Source organism: Camelina sativa, chromosome 10, assembly GCF_030686135.1.
Source record: "Camelina sativa cultivar CO46 ecotype springtype chromosome 10, ASM3068613v1".
In the NCBI taxonomy this organism is placed as follows: Eukaryota; Viridiplantae; Streptophyta; class Magnoliopsida; order Brassicales; family Brassicaceae; genus Camelina; species Camelina sativa.
The window spans coordinates 2,040,436-2,056,277 of NC_141889.1; the positions used below are offsets into that span (position 1 = coordinate 2,040,436).

The 15,842-nt window shown below is 34.8% G+C and overlaps 4 protein-coding genes, 1 long non-coding RNA gene and 1 pseudogene across 13 annotated transcripts; 2 read left to right on the forward strand and 4 right to left on the reverse strand.

The window, feature by feature from the left end:
• Positions 1-98: 98 nt before the first annotated feature.
• Positions 99-1,230, reverse strand: LOC104719966 (uncharacterized). Its single transcript, XM_010437946.2, has one exon. It carries the CDS (start codon positions 1,137-1,139, stop codon positions 288-290), a length of 852 nt encoding a protein of 283 aa, XP_010436248.2. The 5' UTR covers positions 1,140-1,230; the 3' UTR covers positions 99-287.
• A 2,102-nt stretch (positions 1,231-3,332) lies between these two features.
• Positions 3,333-5,426, forward strand: LOC104716560 (nucleolin 1-like; the record flags this gene model as incomplete). Its single annotated transcript, XM_019230648.2, has 3 exons — positions 3,333-3,391; positions 4,758-4,901; positions 5,030-5,426. Coding segments are annotated over 3 exons (321 nt in total), but the record flags the coding sequence as incomplete, so codon positions are not given.
• On the reverse strand, positions 3,756-4,293 carry LOC104716559 (uncharacterized). Its single transcript, XR_756113.3, has 2 exons — positions 4,160-4,293; positions 3,756-4,066 (listed from the first exon to the last, which is right to left on the reverse strand). It is a non-coding gene; the product is annotated as an uncharacterized LOC104716559 (long non-coding RNA).
• A 1,512-nt stretch (positions 5,427-6,938) lies between the features above and the next one.
• Positions 6,939-11,278, forward strand: LOC104716563 (nucleolin 2). 8 transcript variants are annotated; one of them, XM_010433944.3, is made up of 5 exons: positions 6,939-7,095; positions 7,204-7,241; positions 7,361-7,501; positions 10,680-10,820; positions 10,932-11,278. In XM_010433944.3, the coding sequence occupies exons 1-5, from the start codon at positions 7,036-7,038 to the stop codon at positions 11,074-11,076; spliced, it is 525 nt and encodes a 174-aa protein (XP_010432246.1). In that variant the 5' UTR covers positions 6,939-7,035; the 3' UTR covers positions 11,077-11,278. The 8 variants fall into 8 exon arrangements, with proteins under 8 accessions (XP_010432246.1, XP_010432247.1, XP_010432248.1 ...); XM_010433945.3 differs by having other exon boundaries at positions 10,701-10,820; XM_087469958.1 differs by having other exon boundaries at positions 6,961-7,095; positions 7,353-7,501.
• Positions 11,279-11,487: 209 nt separating this feature from the next.
• Positions 11,488-12,874, reverse strand: LOC104719967 (uncharacterized; annotated as a pseudogene). Its single transcript, XR_015568893.1, has one exon. The product of XR_015568893.1 is annotated as an uncharacterized LOC104719967 (transcript).
• A 285-nt stretch (positions 12,875-13,159) lies between these two features.
• LOC104719968 (putative polygalacturonase At3g15720) lies at positions 13,160-15,365 on the reverse strand. Its single transcript, XM_010437947.2, has 10 exons — positions 15,336-15,365; positions 15,123-15,242; positions 14,858-14,995; positions 14,634-14,777; positions 14,532-14,561; positions 14,236-14,443; positions 13,931-14,012; positions 13,712-13,820; positions 13,515-13,628; positions 13,160-13,421 (listed from the first exon to the last, which is right to left on the reverse strand). Exons 1-10 carry the CDS (start codon positions 15,363-15,365, stop codon positions 13,176-13,178), a joined length of 1,221 nt encoding a protein of 406 aa, XP_010436249.1. The 3' UTR covers positions 13,160-13,175.
• Between the last annotated feature and the right edge of the window lie 477 nt (positions 15,366-15,842).

A 15,842-nucleotide genomic window follows, 5' to 3' on the forward strand; every position in this document is an offset into this window, starting at 1 on the left:
AAAATCATCAATTAATATAACAATTTGACTAAACTGGCACGCACGTGCTTTTCTGATTATATGTAGCATATATGTTGGTTTTAGATGGCTCCATAACATTTATCACAAAAAGCTTGTATTAATCAATGTAATATTGTATCTATTTTTACAAATTTATCTCTACATTTATCAATAAGTCTAGTGTGTAAATCCTATCTGTGCGTATATAATGTATCCCTCCGGCAAATTCTATAAAGTCGAACGCCTGGGAAGGTTACATTATATTACATGCGTACGTATATTAAAATCTAATGAGAGATTATGTTGAGAAGCGAGGCACGTGTTCTTATCAACCTTCGAAATAACCCTTCTAAATTCTTCTCGAACCCATCAATGCTCATCTCAACATCCTCTAGCTTCTTTTGAAGATCATCATGAGAGCAGCATATCGCTGAATCCAAACTCTCCAACTCGTTATTGGTCCCCTCATCATGATGAACCTTCTTTTTCTTTAGTACCGAAGCCAACTTGCTCTTAATGTTACTTTGTCGTCCCGACAAGAACTCCAAGAACGACCTCAACACCAAGACGCTAACGGAAACTACTCTTCTCATCGCATCTATAACCGCCACAAAATGTTCATCTTGGTCACGATTAATTACGGATAATGATGAACTTAGGCCTCCATCAATGTTCTTCAAGGATCCAAGAAGCTTCCTAGCTTCTTTTCTCATGTTCTTTCTAAATCCAACATACCCCAAGACGGCAACATCGAGTTGGTCGCCTCCTCCGGCTAATTTCTTTCTCCTGAGACATGATTGAACACCACGAACATGCTCGTGAGTCTCCACCATGAGATCCCTCGAGACGCTGCATATATCCATTAGCCTCAACGAACCATCAAGCATCTCTTCCATAAACTCGGATCCATCAGACGACATAACCCTTTGAGTTGAACCCATTTTCAGAAACTCTTCGGTACAACTGTAGAGCTCCTCCAAACCCGCCAAGCTCATCAAGATTGATTCGGACGAATCCGTCGTGGTGTTAATCTTTTTAACCTTGTGAAGAGCTTCCTCGATTCCCGTCGTGCTTGGATGCGACCTTGAAGGTAAGCTAATTATAGATCTTAGTTGATTCTTCACGATCATATCCGACATTTTTCTTACTATGGTTTTGTGCTTTTGTTTTAATCTTTTTTTTAGAAAGGCGTTTGAGCTATTTTTTCTTTCTTTTCTGATCGATCTGCTTTATTGAACTTGCTCTACCAATGTATAAAATATATATAGCATAGGGTTTTGCGTATCAACCAACAAAACTTCAACAATAATTCAATTTTTAAATCTGATTGGTCCGATTATTACTGGCAAATCTGTGGCTTTCTGAGCTGTCGGGCTATTATATCGGTCAAATTATTTGGCCACAGAAATGAGCCTGATGAGTCATCGTTTGTGTTGCCTCCGGTTTTGCCACATTATCAATTGACCTTTCGAGTTTTCTTAAATATTAAAAACATCGACGGTGTCAAAAAATTAAATGGTCTCGGACTCTCGGTAGGTATCGAGATCCAGATCTTCCTCAACCATTTATTAAAAATTATATCCGACCTTCTTTTATCCAATCAGCTCTTATGTAGGTTTGCTTATTACGGAAAATATTTTGCCTTTACAAGAAAACAAAAAATATTTCTAATGTCCTCTACATGGTTTGTCACATTACGACACGTATAAGAGTGGTGCACGAGTTTTGAGTTGATTTGCTTGCGAGATATATTACGAATTTACGGGGTTTGTATATCTGGTTGACTATTCTCATTAACGTGGAATGACTTTATTTTAACTTGTTTACTTATTAGTTATTACCAATCATAAGAGTTCGTCGAAACCAAACTAGACAAAACCTAAGTATTGAACACAAAACAAATCTTTTAAATTCTAATTTAAACTAATTATTGGTCATACTCAATCCAAACGCATCTAGATTTAATATTAAGAATTTCATATTTGTAATCTAAAACTGTGAGAAACTAAAATAATCACGCAAAAGTACGTAATTGCAAATTTGATGATCATATCATATGTTAATATGTAGACATAAGATAGAGTGAAAGTGTAAAACGACACTCGTCACTATGTAAGAAATACACTAATTGGTCGAGTCTAAGTGAGTGGTTATGTTTAAAACTTCCAATAATTGGTCGAGTCTAAGTACTACTAACTCGTTACTGTTTAATGCATTGATACTCATACACGTGTATAAAGGATATGAATAATTCGTAGATTTTTGTCATTAAAGTATTCATATGATTTGCCTCATCGTATATTGTCAGTCCCCTAGACCAAAGTACACGTATATAAAACCTTAGTTTGATAATTTTAATATAGATAATGGCACCAATTATATTACATGTTCTATCACGTTATGTTAATATTCTTGTTAATCTATAAAAAAAAAGGTTTAAAACAAACATTCTTTTTAGCAATAGCTAAAGGATATCTGTCACGTAATTGTCAATGATCCTTAATTATTGGAACTAGCTACCACGTCAATGATCTTACCAATAAGGAATCTTACACCAATTATCATCAATTGGATACGATCTTGCTAGAAGAAAGATGTGGCTAAAGTAAGTTGTGTTTTCAGACAATGTTATTCTATAAACAATTAAATTGTGCTCATTGATCATGAACAACGAATCCTTCCACTTTTAAATATAATCCTAATAATTATAATAATTATATTTTGTATATCTAGTAAAAGTTCTGAAGTTTATGCACACCAACACATGGATTTCAGTTTTGAAATCATTATTTGTAACTCTTTATTTTTTTTACATGTTCCATCACATTTTGTGAAAAAGATATAATGTGTTGCGTTAACTTACTGGATTTGGCTACAAAAATTGTAAGACTTTTTCCAGTTACCTTTTTCACAAGGTAAGTAACAAGAGTAGCATCATTGAGATGTCCAGCAACATGGTGGGCAAATTTTGTGTGAAGACTCATTATTCCAGCTGTTGTTTTAAGACTATCAAACAAGTTCCGCCTATCATCTCGAAAATCATACTTGTAACTTTGTAAGTAAATGGAGAAAGTCCATTAAAATTTAATTCAATGTTGAGACATCCTTTGACTGTATCAACTTTTTTTTTTCTCACAATCTCCATTGGACGAGGGTAATTTTATTGCAAATCTTGACAGATGAATAGCTGTGCTGGAATTAGCATGTAACACGTCCAACACAAAATCTTGGTCAGTAACTCTGCGTCGATTAATGGTTGGTTTCTTCACAAATTTTTGTACGTACATATTTAAGAAATACATCTGATTAGATCATCTTTTGTACTTTAGAAGGGGTATCTGTTTGCTTCTAAACCTGAAGTAAGAGCCTTCGTCGAGAAACCACGCAAAAGGTAAAATTGTTTTTCCAGACACGTGTTCTTCTATCTTCGTTAATTTATCATGTGTACGTTGATGATATATATATATATATATACTAGTATTCTACCCCGTACTACGTACGGATAAAAAAATATGAAACTAAAAATGTAGTTTCATTTTGTTGCAATATTTAAAATAATCATTAATTAGATTTATTAAAATATTTGGATGTATAAAATTGGTTGTATGAGAAAAAATTATATTTCAAGGGTTGGAAAATAAAATTGGTTTCGTCTAATATTTCTAATTATCTCTTTGTTTTTAAATTATAATAAAGTTAATTAAGAAAACATGGTTAGATAATTAAAATAATATGAAGTATTTAACAATATGCAATTTCATAATTAAAATAAATTCATAAAACACTCAACAAAAATATTAAAAATAGTTGACAGCATTTCTTTTTGTGCAACAAATAATTGACAACAAAATGAAAGTATTTGTATTTGTAAAACTCTAAATGGACAAAAGGTTTAGCTATGACCTTTTAATGAACATATGAGCAACACATGTTTCAGATTCGCCTTGCTTATTCCTCTTCTGTAGCTTGCTTCTCCAGTCTCTTCTTCTATTTATTAATGAGGAATAGAGTTTTCAATTAAAGTCAAGTGGCTTCCACTCGAGAAAGAGGCTCGTCATGGGAAGATCTGGTAACAAAGATTTGTTTATAGCGAATTAAACAAAAATAAAAAAATTTTAAAACTAAATATTAACTATTGATATTTGATTTTATCACTTACCTAAAAAAATTCCAAATTTCAGAAAACCATGCCTGTAAGAGTCAAGACCATTTGAATCTCTCCACCTGACCACACATTACTGACCTCTGACACCTTTCAAACTCTGCAGCCACAATCCAGTTGTTCGAGCATTCTAGAGAAGATGATTCGTACTTATATAGAAAAAATAAAATAATTGTTTCGTTGGATAAGTGAGAAGTGTGGAAGAGATAAAACAAATTATAGATCATCAATAAATTGTTAATGGAGAGGGTTTATTTATGTTGGATCCTGACTTCCTGAGCAGTTGAGAAGAAGGTAGATCGTGGCTAGAGAGTGATAATAGTTTAGAAACAGATAAAATTCAGTTTTTTTATAGGGATCGCGTTGGAAAAATAAACTGCTTTGTTCAAAAACCAATAAGCCAAAATTGTCGTGGCCATAAATCTTTTTTAGTTTTTTTTATAGACTTATTTATCCCATGATCGGTCAAGTTTTTCGAGATTTTTTTTTTCCATAAATTAGTTTAAAAAAAATCTGATGTGGCACGATTTTGTTGGACAAGTGACTTCTGTTTTATAGGATAAATGATATATATATATATATTGAATTATTGTAGTTGGGTTGTTGACGTTGAGGGATTCGACACTTCGCTTCCTGAGGATGAGATCAAGGAGGCTTTGACCAATCAATTCTGGTTATGTGGAGGAATCGTTAAAGTTTTCCTTGACGACAAAGACCCTAAAACCGATGTTCTCAACAGGTTTGTTTGTTTGTGGCTTCTTTTCCTAATTTCTTTGTGACAAATTAACCAGCTACTTGGTAAATGTTAAAAAAATGCTGCTAGCTCAAAAACACCTCCTGTGTTCCTGTTTCTTTGTTTTTAAACAGCCATGCTACTATTGTCATGGTCGGAGATGACGCTGCTGAGAATGTGTTGGAACTTAATGGAAGTGTACTGGGTGGAAGGAAACTAGTTGTTAAGGCCAAACGGTTCCCAGGTACATAAATTTGGATCGGAGGACTAGAAAAGCTCGCTCTCTCGCTCTTTCAGATCGTGTGTTCTACAATAACAATATCTTAATTTCTTTTATTATGTAATTGTCTGGAGCTTAATTTAAGCTCTATATGTATATGACAGTTTGTGTGTGGATGTTTTAGTAAGCTTAATAATCATTGATTAGTAGTAGGTAGACAAAAAAAAGCTGCTTCCTATATCATCTTCCGTGGGACTCAAATCTGAGCTTTAGTATCCCAACTTGGTTGACCAAATCATTTACTTGTGTAACTCAAAGACTAGACAGATACTTTAGCTTGAGGACCACATTGTACATAGACACAAAATCAAAATTCTGGTCTCCTCCTTCTTAGGCTTTCAGTGAGATAGATGCGTCACACTCCTTGTGCCTCCACAATTGCAAAAGGAAATTACTGCATTAATTAATACTAGTAAATTGTGCAAAACTGAGATTCTGCTTTCTTGGTTCTTACTTTTTTTACTTTTACTTTTTGCAAAAAAACGACAAGTTGAGGGAAAAAAAGATGTACATGTGTTGTCAAAAAGCTCAGTATTAACAGTTGCTGAGGATGATGATAAGGAACAAATTTATGTTCTTAACTCTCCTCTTTTTTTTTACATGTGTTCCATCACATTATTTACTGTTCGTATTAATATATTAAGATCTAAAAACAAACATTCCATTTTAGCATATAGTCTCCACGTAATTGCCAATGATCTTTAGGTATTGATGATATCTTGCTAAAATTGGAAGAATCTTACACTAATTATGAATCGGATAAGATCTATGTAGAAGAAAGGTGTACGTCTAAAGTAAAGTTGTGTTGCCCGAAAATGATTTTCTACAAACAAAATAAGTTGTTATGATTGATGAATGTGAATGGTTGCAGCGGTTGGGGCGGACAAATCCGACTGCGTACTAGACCATTTTTCTATTTACCATTCAGCAAATATAGTCTGCAATGATGCGGTCCAAATAAAGCAGAGATAAAACCACTGCAGATCAACTACAGACCGCTTTTGCATACAAATAGAATTGGTTCGCAGCGGTCTACAGACCGCCCCAAAATAGAGCGGTCAAGACCGCAGACGGATTTGACCGCCCTGATCCCAATTACCATTCAAACTATATATGAATCCTATACAGCACTTATATTTATAATAATTCTCGACCTTTATTATTTGATAATAAATGGCAGCAGAGCCGGCCAAGAGGCCAAGCAAGCGAAGCATTGGCTTGCGGCCGTACATAATAAATAGAAAATTTCGGCCATTTTCAGTAGAAATTTTCCTTAGGCTAATGGTTAAGTTGTACTAAAATTAACACTATCTCTCAGGTTCGATTCCCATGAGCTGCAATTAGTTTTTTTTTCCTTTTTTTTTGGCTTGTAGCCCTAAAAAGTTGAGCACCGGCTCTGGATGGCAGATATCATATAAATATATAATATTCGAAAGTCGAAACGAATTCTCAAGAGCCTGAGGCTGTAGCAGCCCTCAAGGAGAGCAATAAACGATCCATCTGTTTTTTTTTTTTTTTTTTTCTTTTTTTTCCGGCAAAGTAAGAAAATAAATTGTTTTCGAAGAGGAAAAGTTTTTGTTCCGGTTAATGGTTGGATTAATCCAAATCGAACCGGCTCAAACCAAACATCTAAAGGAGATTTCACACCAAGTTGGGCGATCAAATATTAATAGTAAATAAGATTTGAACCCAAAAAAAAAAGGAAATCAGGCTTTGGACCACTTGGGCTAGACACGGAGTCCACAAGACAGAAAAAAAGAAAAAGAAAAAAGGAAGACAGTTTTAAAACCTTAAACAGCTTCGTTCTCGCCCTCTCTCAAACCCCTCCCTAGGGTTATTGCAATTCTTCTCGACTTCTCCATGGAATTACCCGGTTCCCTCTTCGGTAGCCTGAAACCTCCCGTCTCCGGAGCCTCCGGAGTAATCTTCCTCTCCTTATGCCTCTCTGTTTCTCGATCAATGGTTTCTTTACAATCTATTTTGCTGCCTATTTAAGAAATGCATCTGATTAGATCTTTTGTACTTTAGGGACTAATAAGAGCCATTTTTCAGAACCTACGACGCAGGTAAAATCGATGCTTTGTTTTTTTTTCTTTTTTCTTTTCCTTTTGGAGATTTGAATACGTTAAAGATGTCTTCTTCATCATCATGTGTGAATAATTATATATACATTGAAGTATTGTAGTTGGTATGTCGACGTTGAGGGATTCGACACTTCGCTTTCTGCGGATGAGATCAAGGAGGCGTTAATGAATCATTTCAAGTCATGTGGAGCAATCGCTAGAGTGTTTCTTAACACAAACCCTGAAACCAATGTCGTCGACAGGTTTGTTTGTTGCTTCTTTCTTAAAGTAAACAGGGAAAAGATATGCGCTTGATAATTAAATAGTGAGTGTCTTAATACAAGCAAGAATCGAAGATATTGTCAGAACATTCTTGGCTTTTTTCTGAGAAACCGAAACCAGCTCAACAGAACCCATTGAAACATTTGGTGAAATACCTCAAGGCATGCAATACATGTAAGCAATGGCTTTGTGTTTGTAGTCTGGTTTGCGAGGAGAACTGTCGAAGGAACGTCTTGGGGAGAGTTCAATTGGCGAGTTTCACCTGAAGGAGAAGAGGAGTCGTCGGTAATAAGAGATGTTTGTTGTATCTTCTTTAGTTCTTTGGCAACTTCCACCATGGTTGGAATTTCCCCTTTATGACCGACGCATCTCAGTGAGAGCATTAGGAAAGCTTTCATTTGACAAAGCTCTAGTTCTGAAATTTCACCCACCATATTTTCTGTCATTTCTGGATCTGCAATCTCTTCTATTCTTCGCTTTTCCATGAATTTGAACCATTTAAAATAAAACGGATTAGCCGAACTCCTCATGGTTTCATCAGAGTCATCATCATCATTCCCTTCACCGTAAGCTTCTTCTTCTTTTTCACAGTTATCATAATTCTGAAATCTTGTTTCTCCCATCAGAAACCTTAGCATTAACATTCCAGTGGCAAAGACATCAGTTTCCTCGGAGACCACGCCATACATTACGTACTTATAGTCCAAGTACTTAAATGCTCCCACTACTCTCTCAACCTGTACAGATGTTTCTCCTTCTGGAATGGAGACGCAGCAAGAGAAATCAGTCAGCTTGGCGTCACCATCTTCATCCAAAAAAATATTCTCAAGACTCATACACCTATATACGAAGGGCCTTGGGAAGGCAGTGTGAAGGTAAGCTAAAGCAGTGGCGATATCCTCTGCTATCTTCATTCTCCTTTTCCACGTCTGCTCACTTATATTTAGGCTGTAATGTGTCTTTACAGCACCATAAACCATGACTGGAGATTCAAACTCCAGACAACATCCAACAAATTTCAAAAAGTGATTGTGACCACTCACCATCGAAGATACTGCTATGTCCCGGCAAATATCTTCATCTACATTTATCTCCTTGTGACGGACGAGTATTTTGCAGTGGTTCTCGTTTATACCTGAATACCATCGTTCTCTGTAAATACGATTGGAAATACGATTCGACTTGCTGAAATCGTCGGTGGCTTTGCGGATCTCATCAGAAGAGAAGATTTTGATGGGATTGGATTTGCCATCGCAACATTCTATCAAATCTTCTAACAACTTCGCCCCTCTCGCTGATATTCGCTTCTTCTTCCTTATCCTCCACAACCAACCCATCTCTACACCAAAACAAAATAAATAAATAAATAAAACCAAATGACCAGAGGATGCAAGACCTTTCACACAATGACTTGTAAACGAAAATGGGATTAGATTTTTAAAGTACTCAATTTTTGACTATTCAATTTTTAAAGTACTCAATTTTCACACAATGACTTGTTGACTTATTGACTATTCAATTTTTACGTCCACCCGCGTCAAAAGTAGCAATGGTCAATGGAAAGGGGGACCTACTACCGAAGATTAGAAATTAAACATTTTTAAATGGGATTTTTATCGATTCTACCACATTCAGTTAAAACCTTTTTTCAAATACCACATCTTTTTTTTCTTTTAAGAACTACCACATTTTTTTATAACACAAAAATTAGTGTATTAATGGCTGTGGATCAGCATAAAATAAAGTTTGTAATTTAAATAAAAAAACTGGAAACATATAGACTTTGTAAGCTGTTTTTTGGTTTAGATATATGAGAGTAGCATAACACAGTAGACAAAATTAGTCCGATGGACAAGGTAAATTGTATAGACAAGTTGAGAAATATAAACTTGTCTATTAGCTTGAACTAGTCCATTTGTCAAATATATTAACTAGCAGACAACTTGTAAATAAAACTTATCCATTAACCGGTATTGTTCTTAGAAAAATTAGGCAGTTATAAACTTGTCCATAAAATTAATAATTAAATAAGTGTTTCAAATACATAAGTTAGGAGAGTTTGGAACTTGTCTACTAGGTAAAATTTTCTCAAAAAGGAGAGTTTGGAATTTGTAACCAGAATCGTCCGACGCCACATGCTGGTTAGGTGAGTTTAATTCGTTGCTTTTATCTATGGAAGAGTTTCAGATTCGCATGCGGAATCGAATAGGGAGAGTGAAAGAAAATTGAGAAGAAGAAAAGTGTAAATGGGAACGGAAGCGAAGAGAGATAATTAAAGTGAACTGTATTGAACAGTTCTTCTATCTTAACATTTTAAGAAATTTTGGTTTTTTGGTGATTTTTTAGTGTTTTCAATAAATTTTTTATTACATTTATATTTTCAATCTATCCTAACATTTTAAGAAATTTTGGTTTTTTGGTGATTTTTTAGTATTGTTAATAATTTATTAAAATAATTTTAGTATTTTCAATAATTTTTTTAGACTTTAGTGTTTTCAATAATTTTTTGGTGATTTTTGGTGTTTTTTTAGTATTTTTTTCTTCTGCCTATTTAAGAAATATATCTGATTAGATCTTTCCTACTTTAGCCCCGGTCGAGGTCATGTTGGTGTGGGAATTAGCACCCCCAACATATCAGTCTAAACCGGTTATCGAAACCGGGAGTTCAGCTTAGAGTTGGGCCCAACCTTCGAATGAGGGCCTGATGGTATCACAAAGCCCAGTTCAGAAGCGAAGAACCGACTTCCCAGATCGTCCGGCGGCCGACCTAACAAAGAACAAGTTATATTCTGTAATCTAGAGAAGCATATAAATAAGGACGTCTCCCATCTTGTAAATCCATCCAGCAATTAATACAATAACCCTAATTCTTCGTTGTTTTTGAGCAAAACCATAACTTGTCTTCCAAGAGATCTAAATCCCCTCTTGTTCTTAAGCTTTGATCGAGATTCTTTGAGAGAGTTCTTAAGTGAATTTGTTTCTCCCTTCCAACAAATTCATTGTATGAAACCCAATTTCTACAGATCAGAATACGGGTAAAATTGATGCTTTGTTTTTTCTTTCTTTTTTCTTTTGGAGATTTGTAAATGTTAAAGATGTCTTCTTCATCATCATGTGTACGTTGATAATATATATATATATATATGTATATTGAATTAGTTGGTATGTTCACGTTGAGAGATTCGACAATTCTCTTCCCTTGGATGAGATCAAGGAGGCGTTGAACAATCATTTCAAGTCATGTGGAGTAACCGCTAGAGTGTTTCTTAACACAAATCCTGAAACCAATGTTGTCGACAGGTTTGTTTGTGGCTTCTTTCTTTCTTTGTGACAATCCAGCTACTTGGGAACATGCATGTTTAACTGCTGCTAGCTTAGCTTCTTTGTGACCAACTTTTTTTTCGATAACAGCCATGCTTCTATTGCCATTATGGGAGATGACGTTGATGAGAAGGTGAAGGAACTTGATCGAAGTGAATTGGGAGGAAGGAAACTAATTGTTAAGCCCGCCCAGCTGGCTCCGAAAGTGATTATAAGGGATGTTCCTTTTGCCTAGGCACATAAATTTGGAGGGTAGCTAAAGCTCTCTTTGGTGTTTAATTTAGATCGTGATACAATATGCAACCCTCTCGGTGTGTGTGTTTTTAATTACTTGTTGGGTCTTTCTTATGAATTGTGATACAGTGCCAACCCTTTTGGGTCTTTCTTTATTATGTATTTGCCAAGTAAGCTCCAGATATATGACGTTCAATAATCCATTATCTGCTCTTTTATTAGGTAGACAAACCAAAAAACTACTACCTATCTCTTCTCCCGTGGAACTCAATTCTCAGATTTAGTATCCCAACTTGGTTGGCTAAAAGTGAATCAGTTAGTTGTGTTACTCAAGACAGAGACTTTTAGCTTGAGAACCTCATTGTGCAAAGACACAAATCGAATTTCTTGTCTACTACCCTTGAGATTCTGGTTTCTTGGTTCTTACTTTTCACTTTTGTTTAACGACAATTTGAGGAAAAAGGTTGTACATCTCTGTTGACAAAAAAAAAAACCCAGTCTCAACAGTTACTGAGGATGTTAAGGAACAAAACCCTGTTCTTAACTAAACACTTGGAAACAGAGTCCAGTTCTGCCTCCAGATCACGAAAACCATCTTCAACAACATCTCTCCTCATCTTCTCGTTCTGCATTGTCTCGACTTCGACAAAGTTTCTTCTTGAATCCACAATAGAACCGAGAAAGACATCATCAAGACTCTTCATTTCCTTTATCAAATCCATAGATTTATCTGATAATGATGAAGATACAAAAGGAATCGACAAAAACCCGATGGTGGTCTTGATTTTTTTGCCGCCGATGGTGGTGGCGGTATTGCTGATAGGAACAACAGAAGATGTCTGAAAATCGAGACAGTGATTTCGATTGTCTCTCTCAGAACACTCGTGGGTGGTATCGCTGAGTCTTGATCTATGTTGGTTGGAATACTTTTGGTTTCCATTTTCTTAAGTGCATTGATGTGTTTAGAGATTTGTTTCTTTGCCTTCTTACGGAAATTAACGTATGCTTTAACCTCCTTCTTTACTACGCCACCTTTCCTACGAACAGCAGATTTGAGATTCGCCACGTGTTCTCTCATCACGACAATCACCTCCTTTGTGGCCTCACACACGTCGAGCAACACAACAGATCCATCTAAAGAATCTGCTAGAAGTTTTCCTTCCTGGTGATGAAGAAGAGTGTGTTTCACGTAAGAGGACTCAAGTAGCTCATGCACGCAACCGTAGAACTCGGTTTGGTTCACGAGTCCAACGAGAAGCGTCTCGTACCCAAAAGACGCGGAAACCGAGATTGAGGAAGAAGATCTCCGCCAGATGCTGAGCCGGTTCAAGGCTGCTCTGAGTTTAACAGAGAGTGGATGGATTCTTGAAGGAAGACTCACAGATCGGACTGGTTGGTGTGTAGTTTGATCAGACATGAAGACCGAATCTAAACCTTCCATGGATTTTAATTTTTTTTTTTCAGAACACTAAATTGGATTGAGATGCTCTATTATAGGGTTCGTGAGGGTTTCTATATATATATATATATTGCAGAGAAGCGCAAGAACAGAGGAATTCTCGGGTAAACGATGTGGGAACATGTGAGAAGAACATGGGTCACTAATCTGATCTGTTTGTTTCTAACATTAATATCATCAGTTATGGCCAGTGACTCTTGTAACTCATGTTCCTCTTTGTCTTCTTCTTAGGCATCTATTGCAAACTTAGTATTTAAAATCAGTTTCTTGTTCGTTTGTTTTCCATACCAACTGTTTTTTTTTTGGGTGTCAGGGTAAAACATAATTTTGGTTAAAGGGATCTAAACTAAATGTGTCCGGCTTCAAAGAACCAAGGCTTGTCTTCTTTGTCTCAAGTTACAAATACATTTATCAACTTTATCGCTTGACTCTTTCACCTTCTAATAAAAATAGATAGTCTTGTTGGAATATTTTACTCGGCTAAATTAGTTGCCAATCACACATTTTTAATCATCAATTGTTTTGTGAAAAGAATTTTCACAACTATTAATAAGTTAATTTCTATGAGATGATTAAAAGAGAAAGAGAATAAAAAGACATTCAAATATCATTTCACTCAATTTGATAGATTTTTATGGACATCACTGATTAGTACTAGTATTATTTTTAAAGCAGTTACGCATTAAATCATTATCACTAGACTCTCCATCAACATATTGACAATTAACTTTAGGTTTTCCTCCATCCGCCATGGTAATATCAATTCCATCCATAACGACGTCTCTGCAATGTGTGGTTTCACTACACTTAATCGTTATAGCATTTTTATTCGATGTTGTCCCGTGAAAATCGATATACTTTACATTGCTAATCGCCACTGCTGATTCCTATAACATCAATATATATTATTTTATAATTATAATTATGATTCCAAATAGGATATATAATTTTATTTATAAAGAACTAAGCAAAGATTTTACCTCGGCAACAAGACGTCCTTTATTTATATATTGTTGGTCAATTATAATTGGATTTTTTGTGTTAATGAGTGTGATATCGGTAAAACTTATGTTTCTTGCATATCCTTGTCCACCCTAAAATCAAAATGATATTGAATGATTAATATTAATTTAGATATAAGAGGTAATAATTAGTATATATACAAATGAATATATACCAGCCATGTTTTGATTCTAGCTCCATTCGTCGTCTGATTGAAAGTGCAATGAGTCACTTGTACATTACTAACTGTAGCCTCTGCTCCACCGGCTCCTAGACTTCCTATACTGTTGTCCAATAAAACAAAAATCAATGAATACTCTGAACCTTTTTTCTTTGTGAGTAAGCTTTTTATTCATAATGTAAACTAAATTTTTTAACTAATATAATGAATTACCTTATTCCATGACCTGGTCCACAATTAATTCCTGTGATGTTGATATTAGAACTTCCACTGTTGATTGCTATACAATCGTCCCCTGAGAATTTAATAATTGAAATTCAAATGAATGTTATTATGTTCTTTCATGTTCTAAAAAATAAATTAGTTTTTTCACAAAGGAAATCGCAAATACATAAAAGCTGGAACTATAATTAAATAATAGTTAAAAAAATCTCATCTGGACCTATGCTTCATTTGTTTTGTGCAGCATTCATATATTAAAAAAAAAAAACCAAAATAATTCATCAATAATTACACACCCGTTTGAATTGTAGAGTCAAATATGTTGATATTAGTCGATTCACTTATATCAATTCCATCTGTATTGGGACTTGTCTCGGGTGCAAAGAGATTTATGTTTGATATTGCAACAGTGTTGCATTTGTTGATTGATATATGGTTTTTTGCACTATCAATCGAGGTTATCCCATTTATCCTGAAGTTATCACATTTGCTAATATGTAATGCCTACAAAAAAAAATAGCAATATATGACGATTGTATCAAAACAAAAATTCTTCCAAATAATGGATGATTAATTTAGTAGATATACTCACTGTAGGTCGTTGAGAAGCTTTCAAATTTAGCTGGAAAAAAAACTATGATTCTGTTACGATGAAGTAAAAACGATTAAAAATTGTGATATATCAAATTGTCACCTCCCAAAAAGTCAAACCGCGACCATTAATCGTTCCTGAACCAACGATCATTAGACCAGACACATATGAAAATTTGATCCACATTTTAGAGGTAGGATTGGACCAGGCTCCTTTGTCGATAGGTGCAACGATAACTCCATCCAACTTTAAAAAACAAACGCAAATTTTACTGGTGATCTATTTTTCTCTGATCAAAAAAAATTGTCAATTAATTGTCTATGTACCTGAACTTTTATAGAGCTAGATTTACATGGACCTTGGAACACCGTAGGCTGAAGTAAAAATGTTTTGTCTGAAGGAATAAGAAGTGTTTTGATGTCTCCGTCTCCACCACATGTATCATTCCATGCTTGCTCAAAACCCTTTTTACAGAATTGGTTTTAAAAACATTAACTAAAAGTTTTTAAAAAGAAGATAATCAAGATTAATTCTAAAAGTTCGTTCTAAGAACAAAAAAAAACTAGAAAGAAAAAAATAGTGATAATTTACTTCTGAATCATCAGTTTGACCATCTCCTTTAGCACCATAATTGAGTACGTTGTAATTTTGACCATTTACGAGGACAGAACATAAGAAATTTATCCAGATCCAAACACGTAATGTGGTTTCCTAATACACTAAAAAAAAAAAAAAAAAAAAAACGTTAGAAAAAACAAGTAATGAATATATACAATTAGAAAAGTGGATTGATATGATGTGTACCATCGTGAAATGGCGATGATGAAAATCCATTTTGCATGTGTTTCAGTTATGTGAATCTACGTAAATATGAAGTATACATATAGTTTCCCCCTTTATACATCCAAATTGTACCTAAATTTTGCGTCCTTCATATACTATTAACAAACCACCTACGTACATACATTACATACATTTCATTTATTACAAAGTAGCATATGTGTCACAAGATGACGAAGGAGATGAGAAAAGAATTTGGATACTTCTCACTAGCTCTCTCTATGCCTTCAGAATAAATTAGTGAGAAAACGTTAAGGAGATGATGCTACAAAGAAAGAGAAGCTACATAGATCTCACTGAGGCCGCCGATTTTAAGGACGCAGTAAAAAGAAAATAGTGGTGGGCGAAAGCCAAAAAAGTGGTCGGAGTTCACGGAGGAGAAAGCTCAAAATAGTCATTAGTTTGTGGTTAAGGCGATGTCCGAATTCCTGAACATATTAGATCCATGATAAATGTGACGTGCTTCAATTA

What these genes read in the sequence shown, in the direction of transcription:
- LOC104719966 (XM_010437946.2), bottom strand. Translation starts at nt 1,139, where the DNA reads ATGTCGGATATGATCGTGAAGAATCAACTAAGATCTATAATTAGCTTA.
- LOC104716563 (XM_010433944.3), top strand. Translation starts at nt 7,036, where the DNA reads ATGGAATTACCCGGTTCCCTCTTCGGTAGCCTGAAACCTCCCGTCTCC. An exon ending in CCGTCTCCGGAGCCTCCGGA is followed by an intron (nt 7,096 to 7,203) that starts GTAATCTTCCTC and finishes TTTGTACTTTAG; the next exon opens with GGACTAATAAGAGCCATTTT. An exon ending in GAAACCAATGTTGTCGACAG is followed by an intron (nt 10,821 to 10,931) that starts GTTTGTTTGTGG and finishes TTTCGATAACAG; the next exon opens with CCATGCTTCTATTGCCATTA.
- LOC104719968 (XM_010437947.2), bottom strand. Translation starts at nt 15,365, where the DNA reads ATGGATTTTCATCATCGCCATTTCACGATG. An exon ending in CTAGCTCTATAAAAGTTCAG is followed by an intron (nt 14,778 to 14,857) that starts GTACATAGACAA and finishes TGTTTTTTAAAG; the next exon opens with TTGGATGGAGTTATCGTTGC. An exon ending in GCGGTTTGACTTTTTGGGAG is followed by an intron (nt 14,562 to 14,633) that starts GTGACAATTTGA and finishes TTTTTTTTCCAG; the next exon opens with CTAAATTTGAAAGCTTCTCA.